General features: G+C 45.4%; 1 protein-coding gene across 8 annotated transcripts in view; it reads left to right on the forward strand.

Moving 5' to 3' along the window:
• The window catches only part of LOC147899515 (uncharacterized), a 124,089-nt gene that overhangs the window by 28,175 nt on the left and 77,963 nt on the right, over positions 1 to 17,951 (forward strand). For all 8 annotated transcript variants that reach the window (XM_087377883.1, XM_087377877.1, XM_087377881.1 and 5 more), the window contains exon 3: positions 9,451 to 9,568. In XM_087377883.1, the coding sequence (XP_087234009.1) occupies positions 9,451 to 9,568 (118 nt within the window). The remainder of the gene's footprint in view (positions 1 to 9,450; positions 9,569 to 17,951) is intronic.

Below are 17,951 nucleotides of genomic sequence, written 5' to 3' on the forward strand. Positions count from 1 at the left end.
AGGCGAGTTGGCAGCAGCAGTAGGTACGACACGTGGGATCCCGGCTCGGCAAGCCGAGATTGATGCTGCCATTCCTGCAGGTTTTGGAGGATTCCCATGATCACCAGACAGCTCCTCCCTGGAGATGAGAGGTGGCTAGGGCAGTTCACACCCCGTGGCATTCCTTTGGTGGTTGCAGGCCTTTTCTCGGACTCCTCAATTCACTTCTTCTCCATCGTCGATGATAGCCGTCTCCAGAGCAGAGAGGCCGTGATCGACCCCTAGCTTCCCTGGTAGCGCCTTTGCATCATAAGGCTGCAAGGGAAAACGTGGCATATAGACCCCCTGATTATGCAGGACCAGGACTGGAGACTCTGGATTTGGGAGGGCCGCTCCTTGACAGAGGTGGAGTGGGACCCAGGGGAGTGGCGTTGGCCACCACTGGAGACCTCAGAGAACCCTACCCCCATCGTCTCATATAGTACGCGTACTGGTAGGTGTGCTCTTGGGGCTCTCCAGCGTAGGCTATCCACACAGGCACATAGTTGGTATGCCCAAGGGATATCTCTGGTTTTTCTTCGCACATTCTGGAAGACCCTTTGGGCAAGCTGGCGGCCGAGGAAGATCTCTTACTTTCTTTGTATGGTGGCCCACAAGGGACTACCAGCTGGCTGAGGCAGATGGGGCAGGAGGGGCACTGCCAGATGTGTTTTCAGGAGGAGTCGTCCCTGAAGCACTGCCTTTGGAGCTGCTTGCATGCTCAGACAGTGTGGAAGGGAGTCATGGGGATCTTAGCAAGGGCTGCACCTGAGCTAGGACCGGTCACTTGGGGAGCCGTTTGCTGGTGCAGCACCGAGATGGGACATCACTTGGCTTATGAGTTCTCTAGGCAAGATCCAGTTTTCTTCATCACGCAGGCCACCTGGGCATACATGGACAGCTTCCCTTGGCATCTGACAGAGACAGATGCAGGAGCGATGACTCGGTACCCAGTTTGGGAGATCATAGGGAGTATTGTAGGCTGGCATATCTGGACTTCCAGATGCGCGCAGACCTTAGGAGATCAGGCTTCTTCTGCTACCTAGACCCTAGTGGACATTTGGAGCACGATCATTCACACGCTCAAGGGTCAATGGGATCAGATTCAGGGGGAGTCCCGGGCAGGGAAGGAGAAGAGACGGCGCTTCCTTCGCGACTGGGACCATCGAGAGCTGTTCTTCCAGCACTCTGCTCAGAGTCTTCAGTGGCACTACTCCCCCCCACCGTGGCTGTTTGTCCACACTCCGATGATTATGCCCTGAGAGGCTTGTAATTAGTATTTTGTTACCACGGGCTGTATTTATTTTGTGATTGCAGCCCGCTGGCCTTTAGGCCCTCTTGTACTCTCGTTTTCAAGCAATATAACTAGCACTACTTTTTGCGCAAAAAAAAAAAGCAAGTAGGGGATGAGGCGTATTTGGATGCTTTCCTTTGAGACCAGATGGTTACGGTGATGGGTGCCTTGACTCAGCTCACCTAGAATCCACGCTTTGCAGAATTCATGCAAGGCCTGACCAAGGCTAAGGGGTGGAAGGCCTCGTCAAAGGAAAAAGGGTCAAAGGGAGATCAGAGGATCTGTGTTTCAGGCTACGGCTGGTCAAGCTGGAGGAGGCCCAGGTGTATAAGGTAATTATGCAATGCCAGGTATGCAAGGCATGTTAGGGGGTATGCAGCCCAATATGATGTATGGTAATATTGGCATGCAGCCAGGGATGCAAGATTCAGCAAAGGATGATGGGAAATTCTACTGGTGTGCCAAATATGCTAAGTTCTGGGGCTGCCATGCCTACCGCAGCAATGGGTAGTGATAAAGCAAGCCAAAATGACAATAATCATGCCCTGATTCTTTTGTTGAAGCCTCTTGTGTATGATAATTTGACTCCGAAAGGGGAAGCTAAGGATTTCAAAGAGGGAGGCTTAGCTGTCAAATTTGAGGATTTCAAAGAGGGAGGCTTAGCTGTCAAATTTGAGACTTTTAACGGTGTACAGTACAGATTGAAAGCTCTAACTTTCGTACAGCAATTTGATGCGGCCTATTCAGGAGGGGAATTTACGGAGTCGTCCAAGATTAGAAAGGCTACTACTTTCTTGAAAGGTAATGCGTTGCAATGGTGGACGAACCTTTTGTTGCATAACAGTGCACCTAGCTCTTGGGTGGAGTTAAACATGTATTTTTAGCTTCCTGGTTGACCACTATCTTTGAGGTTGATGTTATGATAGCCTAGCATAACTTAAACGCAGCCAGCTGCCATAATCTCGAAGAGTATAATAAGAAATTTTAGCAAGCACTATTACCTGTTAGCTTCGGCATGTGCCATTGGCTGAGCAGATTGAGAAATATTGTTGTGGATTGCCTAAGGAGATGAAAGTGCCACAACAGCTGATGCCTTATTGCAGGGGAAGTCCAGTAGATGGAAGAGTTCTAAGAAGGATGATGCAGGAAAGTTTGGAAAGACTGGAAAGCATGTTAGGGCTAATTTTGTTGTAGGTAAAAGGACAGGTAAGGGCATTGGTCCAAAGATCAGGTGGATGAGTTCAGAGGAGAGGCAAGCTCTCAGGGATGCAAACAAATGCTTTCATTGTAAGGAAGAAGGGCATGTGGCTCGTGATTGCACTAACTGGAAAAGGAAAGAATCTAATGATCATAATTGGTACTTAGAAGAAAGATGGTTCTTGGCGTATGCGTATTGATTACTGCACCTTGAACAAGATTACTATTAAGAATCGCTTCTTGATTCCCAGGATTGACGATATTTTGGATAGACTTGAAGGATTGGCGGTATCAGCCGCATCGATTTGAATAGTAGCTATCATTAGATTTGGATACGCCCTGAGGATGTCTATAAGATAGCATTCAGGACTGCTTTTGGCTTATATGAGTTTTTGGTCATGCCTTTGGGCTTACTAATGCTATGGCCACATTCAATCGTATGATGGACATGATCTTTCGTTGGTACGTTCTTTGATTATATGTCTCTTAAGAAAGGGTTTTAAATGATGCATAGCCGCTTGTGTGTGACCAAGCAAGAGGCCCAAAGTGATCGAAAAGAGTCATGCGCCACCAGATGCAGGGCACAGGCGCATTGATGCCATAGTCAGAGCGGTGGAGCATTATTTTTATTGGCCTAGTTTGCGCCGAGATGTGGAAGAGTATGCTAGGAGATGTTTGGCCTGCCAAAAGGTTAAGTATGATCACTAGAAACCACCGGGTTTGTTACAGCCATTGTCAATCTCTACCAAACCATGGGAAAGTATTGCCATGGATTTTATTTTCGATCTTCCTTGTACGCCAACGGGACTTGATGGAATCTGGACAATTATTGATCGATTTAGTAAGTAAGCTCATTTTATTCTTGTTAGGAAGAAGATTACAGCGTATCACATGGCGTGATTGTTTATGCAGCATGTCTTCAAGTACCATGGCATGCCAAAGATAATGTTGGAGGAGGGTAGAAAGTTCTGCCTATATTGCATACCAAAGATAAAATCTTCGAGGTTGATAAGTTTGCGTAAGACTGGGATGAAGCTTACAGGAAAATGAACCCTGCTCTTCAGAAGACTCAAGAGAAGCAGAAAAAGGCCGCGGATAAGCATCGTTAGAATTTGCAGTTCACAGAAGGCGATTATGTGTTGCTGCTTTTTGCTAAAGGTAGGCTAAAAAACAGCAGAGGGAAAGACAGGTTGTACCCTGAGTTGAGCCTACGATACTATGGACCTTTCAAAGTTATTGAAAAGGTAAATGATGTGGCTTACAGGCTAGAATTGTTGGATGATTGGAGAATTCACAATGCCTTCCATGTGAGTCTCTTGAAACCATTCCGTGGTCCTCTTCCAGAGGGTATACTTGCTGAGGAACTGCCAGAGGTTGAAGAAATGGATGAGCTCCTGATTCCTAAGCAGATCCTACAGTTAAGGAAAGAAAAGTTCTAGGTAAGGTATCACGTCACTACTTGGTGAAATTCAAGAACTATTCTTCACTGCATGCAAAGTGGTTGGAGGAGGGGGAGCTGGCAGAGATATCCCAGGTTTTGCAGTTTTATCTCGAAGCTTTTCAGCTTGAGCCGACCTTGATCGAGGCTCCTTAAGATTCAGCGGGACGTAGGTTTGGAGTATTGCTTGGTACTCAAGAGGGGTATAGTTCCTCCGCTTCCTTGTCACAGACAGGCCCAGATGTCTAGAAGTCGCTTGGTGACACTATATGTTTCACCCGAGATACTGAGCTGACAGTGTATCTGCCGTGGGACTTCTATGACCAGTCACTTGGATTTATTTTGCATTGATGTATCCATGGCTCTATTGATCACATATGCCATGTTGGTTTTGAAATACATGTGAACATTTGTGAATCTGATCAATTCTTGTGCTCGTGTATTTCAGTGGATGGCAATTGAGGTCGATTGCCTTGTGTCAAGAGAGAGGTATGTCACGAGGACATGAATTCTAGCGTAATTAGATTCATGCATGGATACCTTGGACCTTGGTGGCACGAGAATTGTGGGAGTCCTGGTACGTGTATTAGGCTCAGGGAATGAATTGCTAGTGATCCCATGCAAATTGTGCACTTGGTGGTGTATTAATTGTGCCTTGGGGTAGTTTGCTGGTGGTCTAGAAGAGTGGGAAAAATCCATTTGCTATTTTTAGCTGACCAAAAATAGCTCAATTCAGGTGCAATCAGGGGCCGCAAGTAGAAAGCATCCAAGAGAGAATTCGCCCACCTTGGTGCATGTAGCAAGCTGCCAAGGCAAATTGCGATTAGTTTTCTACTGTTTCTAGGCTGGTTCGGGGCAGATTTGGCCAAGGCGAGTTGATTCTGGGGGTTTGCAGGCTGTTCTGGAGCAGGTTTTGCATAGGCGATTTCTTTTGGGGCTGGATTCAGGCTGTTCCAGGTGCCAAGAGGTAGGGCGGTTGGCATGCAGGGCTAAATCCTGCTGATTCTGGTGCTAGGCAAGGAACACGATTTCATAAGGAGGGGATTTTTGCTGATTGGGGGCTAGAAGACTGGCGAGTTTCATTTGGAGGCCTATGCAAAACCTGTTCTGGAGCAGGTTTTGCATAGGCGATTTCTTTTGGGGCTGGATTCAGGCTGTTCCAGGTGCCAAGAGGTAGGGCGATTGGCATGCAGGGCTAAATCCTGCTGATTCTGGTGCTAGGCAAGGAACACGATTTCATAAGGAGGGGATTTTTGCTGATTGGGGGCTAGAAGACTGGCGAGTTTCATTTGGAGGCGTTTTCTGGTGATTTCCTGGTCTGGTAGTAGGGCGAATTGGCTCTGGGGCTGTGCAGGTGCTCTTGGAGTGTGCCAAGTTAGGGGTGATTTGATTTGTGGCAGTTCTGGGCTGTTCCGGAGCTTCCTTTGGCTGGACAAGTTGCTTTTGGGCCTTTCGGGCTGTGTTTTTGTTGGCTGGTCTGTCTTTTGCTGATTTCTAATAGAGACCAGGCTATGGATGCCGTCGTTTCTCTGTTGCTGGGTAGTTGAAGGCTGGTTGTTGAGATTTTGGGCTGATTCCAGGCTGGAGTTGCTTTCGAGGTGATTGTGTGGTGGGACTCCTCGTGGTCAGCTAGTGTGCTTTGCTGCGCATTGCAATCCACTAGTGGTGTCACGAGGACATGAAATTATGGGACTTTTGATTTGTGACTCCTGTAATTTGCGCGTGACTGCCTTGATCCTCTGGGGCGCGAGGGTCCAGCCATGGGGCGGGACTTGGGGAATTAAAATCCCCTAGTGGGCCCTTGGAAATTGTGAATGTGCGCCTAGTTACTAGGCAATTAATTACTAGGACCAAAGTGTGCAACAAGGGGGCCAAAAGAGTGGTGCAATTAAAATAAAAATTGCTAAAATTGCTAATTTTAGCACATGACTCTAAAAAGAGCACAGAGCCTTGTTTTTGGGGGGCAGAAGGCCAAAATCAGTTCCAAAGGAGCCAGATCATCAGTTGTGAGCTGCCAGAGCCTGCAAGGTGGCTACTAGAGTCAAATCGTCATGTGCCAGGAGCTTCCAGAGCCTGCCAGGGAAAATCGCAATCAGGCAGGGCCAGTTTCAGTGCATCGAGGGCCTGCCAGAGGAAATTGTACCTGATCTAGGAGCCTATTGCAGATTGCGATTTCAGCTAGGGTGTCTCTTCCAGATTGCGATTTCATCTACAGGTCTTTCGGGCTATGCTTGGTAACTGCGTCCTGTTCCAAGGCTGTTCCAGGAGATTCGAGCATGTGTAGGCTGCTGTAGAAGATTGCGATTTGCTTTTTTGGGCTTTCCAGACTTTGCAGGAGATTTTGACCTCATTTCTGGAGCTTTTTGGGTGTTGCTATTGATTTTGGTAACTTTCCAGGCGTGGGTGTTCTCTTCTAAGCTGCTTTTGGGGTTGTGCCAGAGCAGAATCATCTTTTCTCTGTAGGATCTAGGGTTTTCCAGCCCCGGTGACCTATCTTCTGTGGATACTGGGTAGAAGAGGCTTGTTTTTTGTCTGCTTTTGCCGTTCCCTGATTGGTTGCTGGCTAGTTATTGCGTTTGGGTTTCTTTCCTCGCGAAGAAAGGTTGATTTATACTGTTAGGCAGTGGCCCCCTAGGGAGGCTATAGATTGAGGCAACCTGTTTGGGAGTGCTTCGCCGATTGATTGCACCAGAGTTTGGCTGTTGAAGGCTTTGTCTTGCAGTTGTTCAGCCATGTCTGGCTGGTTGGACACTTGGTTGTGCAATTGTAGTTGTGGCACAGACAATGGATGCTTTTGGGGTCTCTGTTGCACGCTTTGGTTGGTTGAGGATACAGGATTGTCTAGTAATTGGATGCCATTTCACCGTTTGGAGTGAAATTACAGGGTGGGCTGGACGGGGAGTTTGCGGGCGTTGGTTTGCCTGTGGTTCTGCTTCCCAGAGACCTTTGTAATCAGCCGCTTGGCTTCAAATGAATGTTAAATAGAATATTTTTTGTGTCAAAGTATTGTGTATGCTATAATTAAGTGGATCCTACCACCCTTTACGCTGTTGAGGCTGGTTCTAGGTGGTTAGTTGAGGGGCACCGTAAGAGCCACGGGCTGAGTGCTGGCCTTGCTTTCCACGGGATTGATGCCTTAATAGCTAGGTAGGGCTGAGATTGTTGGATGATTTCCTTTGTGGAGATGGAGGCAGGTTGTCATAAGGGTTTTTGGCCGGGGATTGGATGCCTTTAAGGTTATGATTGGCTGGAAGCAGAGGATATGCTGTGATCTGGATGCCTACAGGGCTTGTTGTAATCTGTTTGTAGTGAAATAAATGACAAAGATATAGGGCGCCAGCTGATTTGAGGCCAATTGGTGTACTCTGTCTTCGAGGAGGTTCATTCTAGCTCCCTTGTGTTTTGTTTTTAGCTGTGGGTGTTTTGCCAGTGGGATAATACTTGCTAAGTTGTGATTTTACCGATTTTACCGCCCTGGATGCCTACAGGGCTTGTTGTAATCTGTTTGTAGTGAAATAAATGACAAAGACATAGGGCGCCAGCTGATTTGAGGCCAATTGGTGTACTCTGTCTTCGAGGAGGTTCATTCTAGCTCCCTTGTGTTTTGTTTTTAGCTGTGGGTGTTTTGCCAGTGGGATAATACTTGCTAAGTTGTGATTTTACCGCCCTTACTTTATCATAGGGCGGTTGCACCTTCGCAACAATTTGCTTGTGTTGGAAAGTATAAGGAGAAAACTTCTCTTTTGGAGCTCAGCCAAACTTAACCTTACTTCCAGGGTGGTGGTAAACCATGTACTACTGCCATGGCATGGTGAAGGTGATGAAATACAAGGCTTTGTTCAATGATTGACCTAAATGTTTGAATGTATGATCTGGAGTATGTAACTGCCCCTAGACTGTGGGGCTGACGACGTTGCTTTCCCATGCAACAATCTCTTGTGCCATAATGTGCTTGAATAAGCATCTTTGGTGTCCTGTGTCTTCGAGCAGGTTCATTCTAGCTCCCTTGTGTTTTGTTTTTAGATGTGGGTGTTTTGCCAGTGGGATAATACTTGCTAAGTTGTGATTTTACCGCCCTTACTTTATCATAGGGCGGTTGCACCTTCGCAACAATTTGCTTCTGTGTTGGAAAGTATAAGGAGAAAACTTCTCTTTTGGAGTTCAGCCAAACTTAACCTTATTTCCAGGGTGGTTGTAGTCAACCACGTACTGCTGCCATGCCATGGTGAAGGTGATGAAATACGAGGCTCTGTTCAATGATTGACCTGTATGATCTGGAGTATGTAACTGCCCCTAGACTGTGGGGCTGAGACGGTGTTGCTTTCCCATGCAACAATCTCTTGTGCCATAATATGCTTGAATAAGCATCTTTGGTCTTGTGAGAAGCTCTCAAGGCTCTTTGAATAGGCATTGATGAAGCAAGTTTGTTCCGGTATTGGCAGCTTTTGCTATGACTATGTGTGGACCATCCTACTCTCAGACTTTGTAACCAAATTATTGAAGACTTAACTCCATGTCTCTTTCGATCAACCCCAATAGCCCTGCTTTTCTGTCTCAGACCTGGGATACCGTGGAGAGACTAAATCAGGAGGGTGGGGCACTGCTTAACAGCTATAGTCACGAATGTAGCTACTTAGGGGAGGCTGAGGCAGCCTGCAAGACATTGACAAGCAGTTGGAGAATTTGTGGAAACATATCCGTCCAAAGAGATACTATCTGTTGTTGTTTCTACTAGATGACTGCATGTAGCCTTTTGATTAACTGGGCCTATTGGGCCACCCTAACTTCTAGTCGTTGCTTCTCCTCATGGGCTTTGGCATACTACTGTTGATCCATAGTTGCTTGGCATTGCAGAGCATCGTAGTCAGCCTAGAGGGTATCATTATGTGAGCGTTCCATAGCCAGGGCCTCCTGTGTTTGTTGCAGCTTCAGTTCAAGTTTCTTTCTGATTTCGATGGCCTTTATCCCCACTGGCTTCCACGACCTTGCGCCCTTTGCTTTGTCATCCTACTAGGCATCCCTTCGTAGCTCAACCTACCCTACCCAGACGATTCTTGCGCTTGAATATTCGTGGCCCTCTATATCTTGTTTAGGACCATTTATAGAAGCCTTACCCTTTTATGAGAGTGATGAAAGGTTGGCATGAGTTGACCTTGGACTTAAAAGGCTGTCATAGTTTTGAGTGGCTGCTGATAATATATTCTCACATAACATACCATATAGTTCACTCTGTGCAGGATGGATATTTTTCTTGAAGTAGTGGTTTAGTCCTATGGAAACTGTCCATATTTTCACTCCCGTCAATGCTTGTAATTATAATCAATAATCTCATGGTATAAATCCACAGCTTTATTTCTGTGTTAAGCCTCTATATCACAGTCACCGTTGAGTCTGGTTGTATTTTTTTAAATAAAAGTTTTTGTCTCATGTTACAACACAGTCCATGTGATTAGTTGGCCGTGAGTTCTCTCTTATGATTTGTATGCATTGTCTCTGATGGCAGATTTCAGTCCCTGCTTTGAAGGAGCATATAGCAACATTGACAGGTGTACCAGCTGAAAGTCAACGCCTAATTTGCAGAGGGAAGGTGTTGAAAGATGACCATATTTTGTCTGCTTACAGTATCCTGAGTAGACAGATATTGCATGATTACTGAATGTTGTCAATTTTCTTTATACCCGTTGTTCTCTTTTGATACTGGGTCTTTGTATCCTTAGGGAAAACATGTCACCTGCAACCCACTCCGCCATAGGTCATACCTTTTTAAAGGAAGTTCCCATCAATTTCATCATTTTGTGAATCTGCTGCTTTCATGTTTATCTCAGAGTGTTTGGCCTTTTGGATGCTGCAGTGGTGAGAATGAGTCTCTCAAACTCTATCGATTTTGCATGTAATGTTAAGCAGAACAATTCGGTTGGCTATTTATCCGAGAGTATGATATAAGACATTTGTTAATGATGTTGATGATACTAATAAATCTGGGCTGTTGCTTAAGTGCTAGCCTATCCTCATGATTGAGTTTGTTTTGAAAGAAACCATGGTTGGGCACCATAGATGTCAGTGGGGACCTAGCCCTAGTAGGGACAAGGGACTCTATGGTTTTCATCTTGTGGGGATCAGCCTACCCTTCAAAATGCACAAATTGGTTTGATTTTGCATGATGTGTTTAGGCATCTTCCTGGATTCATCTGGATCGGAAATGCAAATTCCACCTGGTGAGACGTTTGTCAAAGTTGTGGCCTGTGCTAATTCGAGAACTGTTTATTTAGGAGAGAATAGATTGAAATTATATTGGCTTTATGGTAACTCTCTTTTCTGATTGGGGTTTTTGTTTTGTTTTGTTTTTTGGTTTCTTTTTCCTCCTCTCTCTCTCTCCCCCCCCCCCGCCCCCCCGCCCCCCGCCCCCCCACCCCCCCAAGGCGGCCTGCCCGCTCACTGCTGTTGTATTGTCTGCTGCTGCTGTCCTTTGTTGCTGCTACCCCTTCTGTCCAGCCAACAGGCCCTTGTCTGCAGCCAAAGCAGCCACACAGGCTGGCTACGGGAGCCGTGACCTCCTACAGGGAGCCGCCAACTGCCAGGAGGCAGCCAAACAAAGGGGACAGATCCTCCACTCCCTCCCTGGCCTCTCCAACTGTAACCGGCCTTTGACCGACAAAGGGCAGTGTAACTGACTCTATTATCTCACAAATCTGAAATAAAGCCAACTTGAAACATTGCCATTGCCCACTAACAAAACTCAGAGCATATAACTTCATCGCATAGCATCATTGAACCATTTAAGACAAGGGAGGCTAGAATGCCCCTACTTAGAAGCATAAAGAGTGACACCTGTTGGCCCCAACACTTGGCGCCCCTTGTGGTATTTATTTAATTACTGGTTAGCTCAAATACAAAGAGACTCCCTTCAAGAGCTCACCCGCAGGTGCAACCCAGTACAATGCCAAGCCATTACTGAGCCCAAGGCTAGCCACTGCACTCCCAGAAAGAGAGTATCACAACCAGTGCCCCAATCCTCTCCCGGGCCAACGGCAGGGCATCAAACCTTGCAGAAACTCAGTAAGAATGGCAACAGCATAAAGTAGGAAGAGAAGATGAGATTCCAGCCAACAGAAAGAGCTTGTTTCAGCCCGGAACAGCTCCAGAAGTAGGTTGAATAGCAGACAGCAAACTCTGGTAGGAGGGAGCTGCCTATGAGTGTCTTCGAGCACTAGAAAAGACCAGAAAAGAGAGCGTCCAGCAAGCTGTAACAAATCCGCCATGAATGCGTCCACCAGAATGGAGTTTTCACCCCACAAACACCTCAGAACTCAGTGCGCCTTGCACCAGACAGAGGCCAGGAGTAAGGCGTCCAAGGGTATGGCCTCAGATGCAGGAAAGAACTTCTGTCTCAAAGAAAGTCGAGAAAAGCTTCAAAAATGGCTCAAAATGGAGGCGTCCAGGTCCAGGAAGCATGCCAGCAGCAGAGAGCACCAAGGGGAGGAGAACTGTCACGAAGAAAGCTTCAAAATCCACTTCAGCCAGCAAGAGGGAGGCTGCAAAAATCCACCATGAAGAGAATGAGGTTGCTCTGGTAGGGGAGAAGACTCAAAACAGCAAGGAAGGGAAAGGAAGGGCTCCAGGGGCTTTCAGGGGTGACACCTAGGTGCCACAAGGCAAGCAAAGATGCCACACACAGACACATGTGCAAAATGAGGCGTGGGATTTTAATGCCCCTAGGGGAGTCAGATGGCACACCATGACCCTAATGCTTGGGAACCAATGACCCTAGTTTGTAGGATCTCTAGGGGGTCAATTTTTTTAAAGAATGACCCCACTAAACCAAACCAATGACCTTAGAAATTGAAACCACTCTAATAGCACTAGGAGTTGCATTTATTGCACATGAAATCATAGGTACCTTTTGGGCATTAACTAAGGCCCCTAGCTTGGTACCCTAGGCTAAATTCAGTGACAGTTAGTTTAGACATTTCACCATCACCATCACCACCACGTCCTCGTCCCCTTCTCTCACACTCTTCCCAATGCCTATCCCCTGTTCCCTCCCTAGCCTCTCCAACAAATCTCCCTACTCTCACAGCCCCCTCTTCAGGCCCAACTATTCACAAGAGCCTCTAAAGGTCTTCCATTTTCCATAATGCACAGTACCTGAAGGGGAGTTTTTGATAGCTCACCTTCAATAGCAACCCACAACAAAATCAAAATAGAAGGGGAGCAACCCACAACAAAATCGAGGGAATACTTTTGTTGGAACACGGCAGAATAGTCAATTTCCATCAATACATCAACATTGATTTTTTTCACATCAAAGTAGCAAGGTAAAAGCACAATTCTCTTGCACTCACTTGGGGATCTAGTGGGTTGTCTTCTTCTATACTATGCTATGAAGTGCCAAGTGGGGATCTAGGAAACCAGCCGTGGGAAAGGCCTTTAAAGTCCTACTACCAGTAGACCCCTTAGTGAGCAACACTAGAGATTTCATTTGTAAAATGAAAGAGTCCATCTCCGTTTGTATGGACATGATGGAAACTCAATCAGGAATGCAAGAGGCTCTGAAAAAAGAAAATGATGCTTTGAGGAAGTCAATAGATGAACAAGATTCATGCATTAAGGCCTTGGAACCAGAGATTCAAGAGCTTTGATATGGATTAACGATCGACAAGATCTATTTCTCCCTAAAGAATTGGAGGAAGCTTTCTAGATCCTGATGCTTTGGGAGATATTAACGAAGAGGGTACGTGGAGAAAATATAAAGCCTTGAACCTCACGATGGTGGGTAAGAAGGAAGATGCAGGTAGCCTTCTGGAAACAGCCTAGGAATTTCTCTGTATAAAGTCTGGGATCATAGTAGACGGGATGGAGAATGCATGGAGGGTAGGGAAGGATGACTGAAGGGAGAAGCCATTTATCATCAAATTCAAGCATGCCAAAGTCAAATAAGAGGATAGGGTCATCATCTAGAAAAGGGTTTAGGAAGCTCCAAACCCATCCCAAGTAGGGACACGTAACTTGTGGGACCATTAATGCTTTCTCTTTTGCGCTTTGGAAGGGGAACACGCCTTTATGGTCCTCACTAGGCAACTTTGTAGAGACTTTTTAGGGGAAGGATCTCATTGAGAGACACATAGAGGTTGGATCCATAATAACGGGAATGCTCATCTGTGCGTATGACTAAGGCATGCTCATCTGTGCCTATGATTGTGACAAGTGCTTGAAGATATGAGCGGAAGTGAACTGCCACTCCACCTAATTCATGCTATCCTCCATGAAACGAGCCACCATGTATATCCAAGTACTATGGGTAGTCCCTCATGACCACGGATGTGTACATTGAAACATGCTATGTCCGGTTGGATGTGGATCTGACTCATGATGTCTTTAGCCATGGATGTGTACATTGCAACATGTAATGTCTCCCCACATACATTGGATTATGTCAGGACAAGCTCTGGGAGGAGACATGTCTTACACTTCACTCTGAGGACATCCAGAGGTACATATAGCTAGCAGAGGTCGTACTCATGGGGGACATCAATGCTAAGACTAGGGACATGCATGTAGAGATCCTAGATTCCTACTCATCTCCACTCTTCTCCTCTCCCTCTTCACATTTTGTCACTTCCCCCATATCATGATCTTCATCTTTTTCCCTAGATCTATCAGCGTCAACTAGATCCATTCGCATCTCTCTGTCCACATCCCTATCTTCAAAAATTGGTTTAGTTAGAGGAGCAACTTGGACCACATACCACCACCTTGGATTAGAATGATCTGAATGAAAGAACACTCATGTATGAGATGAAAATTCCCTTAATTGTTTTCACTTATACTTAAGTATGTATTAATTGAAAGGCGTTATGAAGCGCAAGCCCTTGCTCCGTCAATGCAACAAGCCCTTGTTTGTGAGACATCTTCCTCTCCTTTTGAGTTCTTTGTGTAGAGCTCATTTTCCTCTGCACTTTGCATTAGAAAGCTCGTCATTTTGAGCTATGGAGAGTGAGATAGAGGATGCCATAATACTCCCAACCACACAAGGAGAGTTCAACTGCATATCAAAGGATGTACAAATTGGGTCCATAGTCACATAGTATGAGAGATACTAGATCAGGGAGATACATATGTTGCCCACAAGGAGGTGGCCACACTATAGTTGACTACATCATGGGGTAGCTTGTCTTCGACTCAAATTTCAGATCTCATTGTACACCCTTTTGTGCCAAGTTAGACCATTCTCGCCTATCTTTTGATTTGACATTTTGTCAACCCATCTAGGGGGACACCAAATGATGGGGGCGGGACACCTATCAAATGGTGTCCTGCCCCACTCCTAGAAGAGTAATTAAAGAGGAAGTATCGATCCTACAACCAGGAAAGTCATTTTTCCTAATGAAATTGATGATCAGTTTTTTGATCATTTGTAACGAAAAGCCATTATCGCAAAATAATTTCATTAATTTATTAAGATCAAGCCAAGCAATGTCATGGGATGAAGCTGCAGGCTTCTCCAAGCGGTGAGTGCGATTGGGAGCGCACGACATTGTATTTGCCTTCTAAGGAAGGCGGGGTGTCTTGATCTCGAGGGGGGCATGCCTACTGCTCTTGCACCCTCTTGGAAAGTCTGTCTCTTGGACACTTCCTCCTCCCCTTGCAAATCTTCAATGGGAAACTCGGAGGGCATGCGGATTGTTGCCGAAGGCGTGCTTTGAGAATCAGAGGGGCCAGTGGCTTGTGGAATAGGGCGGGGGCGGAGTCCCAGTTTTGTTTCAAATTCGAAGAAATCATTTTCGGGATCCATAGGAAAGATTAGGGGTACCTGAGTAATGAGGGAATCGGTGGAAGAGGAAGAGTGGGAGGACATAAACAAAGTATGTTGATCCTAGCATTAAGATCGATTTGGTCATTAGATTATTTTCTTTGTGTTTGACCACCCGTCACTTGGGTGCCATCTGCATTAACTCTCATGTGACCCTGATGTCCCTCATCTTTACTCTTGCTTGAATGGTGTTGGAAGACAACACTAACTGATGGGCGTGTTGCAACTTACCTGATCCTTCAACCACTCACTTGTTTCATCATATTAACACATGATGGCCTTCAACACAAAGCTAGTATCATGGCAATTCTTCATTTGCACTATCTCCTGTTCTACTTCCTCCTTAGCAAGTATCCTTAAGTTTTGCATATGCAAAATACTTAATTCAAGTATTCTCAATTTTCCTTCTACCAAATACTGATTCATGTGCTTGGTTTTCTTTGTCTTTGATTTCGAAGGCACTATGATTGTTTCTGTGGGAAACAACAATGAAGACCAACGTCAACACTTTGGCCTTTTATGCATGTCACCTTTTGAAGGGAGAGCCAACCCTTTTCCTTTTAGCACTTTCCCTCTCTTTACAACAATAGAAGGCCCTTGGGCCCGTAGGGTGCCAAGTTGCTTGGGGCAAACCTGGCATTAGGAGGTGTTTCTAACCGGCTCCCAAATAGTGCTTGTGTTAGCCTCGCACCTCCAAGGCTTAGGCTATTTTGAGGGCCCTCCAGCCTTAAACCATTTGCGGTTCAAACCCCATGTACGATTCTTAAAACTTGGAGTGGCGAGGCTTAACTCCCGCGAGACACTTAACCGCAGCTTGCAGCTGGAACATATTACCGATATGACTTTGAACATTCCCTAGATCACACATTCCCTAGATCACACATACGGACGCTATCTTGCCAGTCTCTTAGAGAACATAGATGAACAGCCAGACATAGATGCCATAGCTCTTCTCCTCACTAACTCCATCCGTATCGCAACACAACACTCATTTCTATGCACATAATTTTTTTGAAAAGTCACCGAAATAGTTGGTAAAGTGCCTAGACAAGATTGGCACTTCGAGATCGATGAAGATCACCCTACTCTGGAACAAATTGGAAAAGAGTATTAACCTTTAGTGCAATGGAAGAAACGGCAGTTTCTTATCTGTCATGAATAAGAGCTTTTAAGCATTTTGTACAGTAGTAGCTCCAAAGAATTTTGGATGAAGCACCTGAAAAGGAGATCACCATGTCCTATCGAGGATCTACTCTTTGCAAAGCATATGTGAATACACTCTTTAACATTCTTGACTAGCCAATGCCCATCTTAGCTCCATCTCATCTACACTATTCACCATAGCATAGCCTGTCTAAAAGAGACCATCAAGAAGCTTCAAAATGGCAAAGCCAATTATCAAGAGGGCCTTGAAGCATAACTCTTTGTCCATGGGCGGGGCATACTTGCTTTGATCCTAGCCATACTGAGAGGGTAAGCTATGAGTGATTGGGTAGCGAGGTTTCAGATAGATCGGTCCACACTGGTTTCAAAGAAATGTTTCAATACTGAGAAATGTCATATGTGTTTATAAAGCAGGGGGAGTTAAAAAAATTCAGTTTGCATTTTATGCTGTGCATACGTATAGTATTCTGAAACTTTGCAAAACAAGCTAAAAGTCACAAAATGACTTCATACAATGCGTATGTTTTTGAAGTACTCTAGACTCTAATGTGTTATTAATACTTCCAGAAATCTAGAGATAAAATTTAAATTAGAGTGTAAGCTTTGAATGTAACAAATCAGTAATATAGAAAATAGACTCGTCACTCTAGATTACCGAATGTAAATTTCAAACTTCTAAGTGAAGTCTATTGAAATACAATATCTTTGATTTAGATAAGTACAGATAAAGGTACTCTACGTTTCATTGATAATGAAACATTCGCATGACTCTGAGCGTCGGCTATTGTACACAACATTATATGGGTAGTCATGCCTTTGTATCCCACATCAGATAGTCCTGGCTGAGTTCGAAGCATCCCCACTAGCGCTTGATGCAGACATGCCCTCTCCCCCCCACTCTCTTTGGTCTACATATTGATGAGTTCGCTTCTTTGTATTCCACATCAGATAGTCCTGGCTGAGTTCGGAGCATCCCCACTAGCGCTTAATGCAGGCATGCCCCTTCCCCCCCCACTCTCTTTGGTCTACATATTGATGAGTTCGCTTCTTTTGTGGATACTAGAAGGGTGCAGTTGACTCTGGCATAGTGTATCATACCTATCTTACTATATGCCGATGCTGTCATGCTGATCTGAGACACACAAAGGAGGGACTAAAGATGTATTTGACAGCTTTGCAAGCTTTCTGTGATAGTCGAGACATGAAGGTCAATGTGTTGAGATATCGAGCTCCGCTCGTGATATGCCAGGGTGATCGTTGTGCATTTATGTCACCGACTTGTTAGCTGCAGATGCGGTTGGTACACCGCTCATGAATAATAGCTGGATGACAGCTATCTTTATGTACTCTAGTTAGTGGCTCAGTTAGTATGTCACCTAGGTTAGTTGAGTTTGGTTTGAGACCCACATATAGGGTTCATCTATTCCTTTTGTACGAATAGAGTTTTTTTGGCTTTCACAACTAAGAAGAGGAAAACTGTTTTCAGCCTCCACCTTTGTGTGTATTCTCCCATTGTGTATGTGAGAAAGCTGCAGTTGAGACTCCTTACTTCTCTCTCACTCTCTTCACATGGTATCAGAGCTCGGTTCGTGGTAAGGAGCTCAAGAAAGCAAACCAAGCTCGCGGTGTCTTGGTAAGAGAATCAGTGTCACTTTTCTTTTTCGAGTTTGGGAGCAAATCTCTGTAGGTAGCACAGCTGAAAAGTGCAAGAGTGCACTGTCTCAGATTGAGATGTCCTTCGCGGTGCGGCGACAGGGTAGTATATGCTGCAGATAAGGGCAAAGCCTTAAGTGATATTATTTTTTTGATTCGAGGTCATTTTGGGACCCGTTTTGGTGGCGGAAGTTTTTCGCAGACACTCAGAAATGTGTCTTGTTTTTGCTGTGCGATCACTATTCTCCAAGTCGGTGAAAAGTTATCGCAGAAATTGCATCGTATGCCTATGTGCAGAGATATTGGGAGTGACAAAATCATTCTTATTGCCTGTTGATGCAAAATCGTCACTAGGAAGTGACTGTGTGGTCAAATAT

The sequence above is a fragment of the Dipteris shenzhenensis genome, chromosome 8 (genome assembly GCF_047967505.1).
Source record: "Dipteris shenzhenensis isolate YYH24624 ecotype China chromosome 8, Dip_SZ_1.0, whole genome shotgun sequence".
In the NCBI taxonomy this organism is placed as follows: domain Eukaryota; kingdom Viridiplantae; phylum Streptophyta; class Polypodiopsida; order Gleicheniales; family Dipteridaceae; genus Dipteris; species Dipteris shenzhenensis.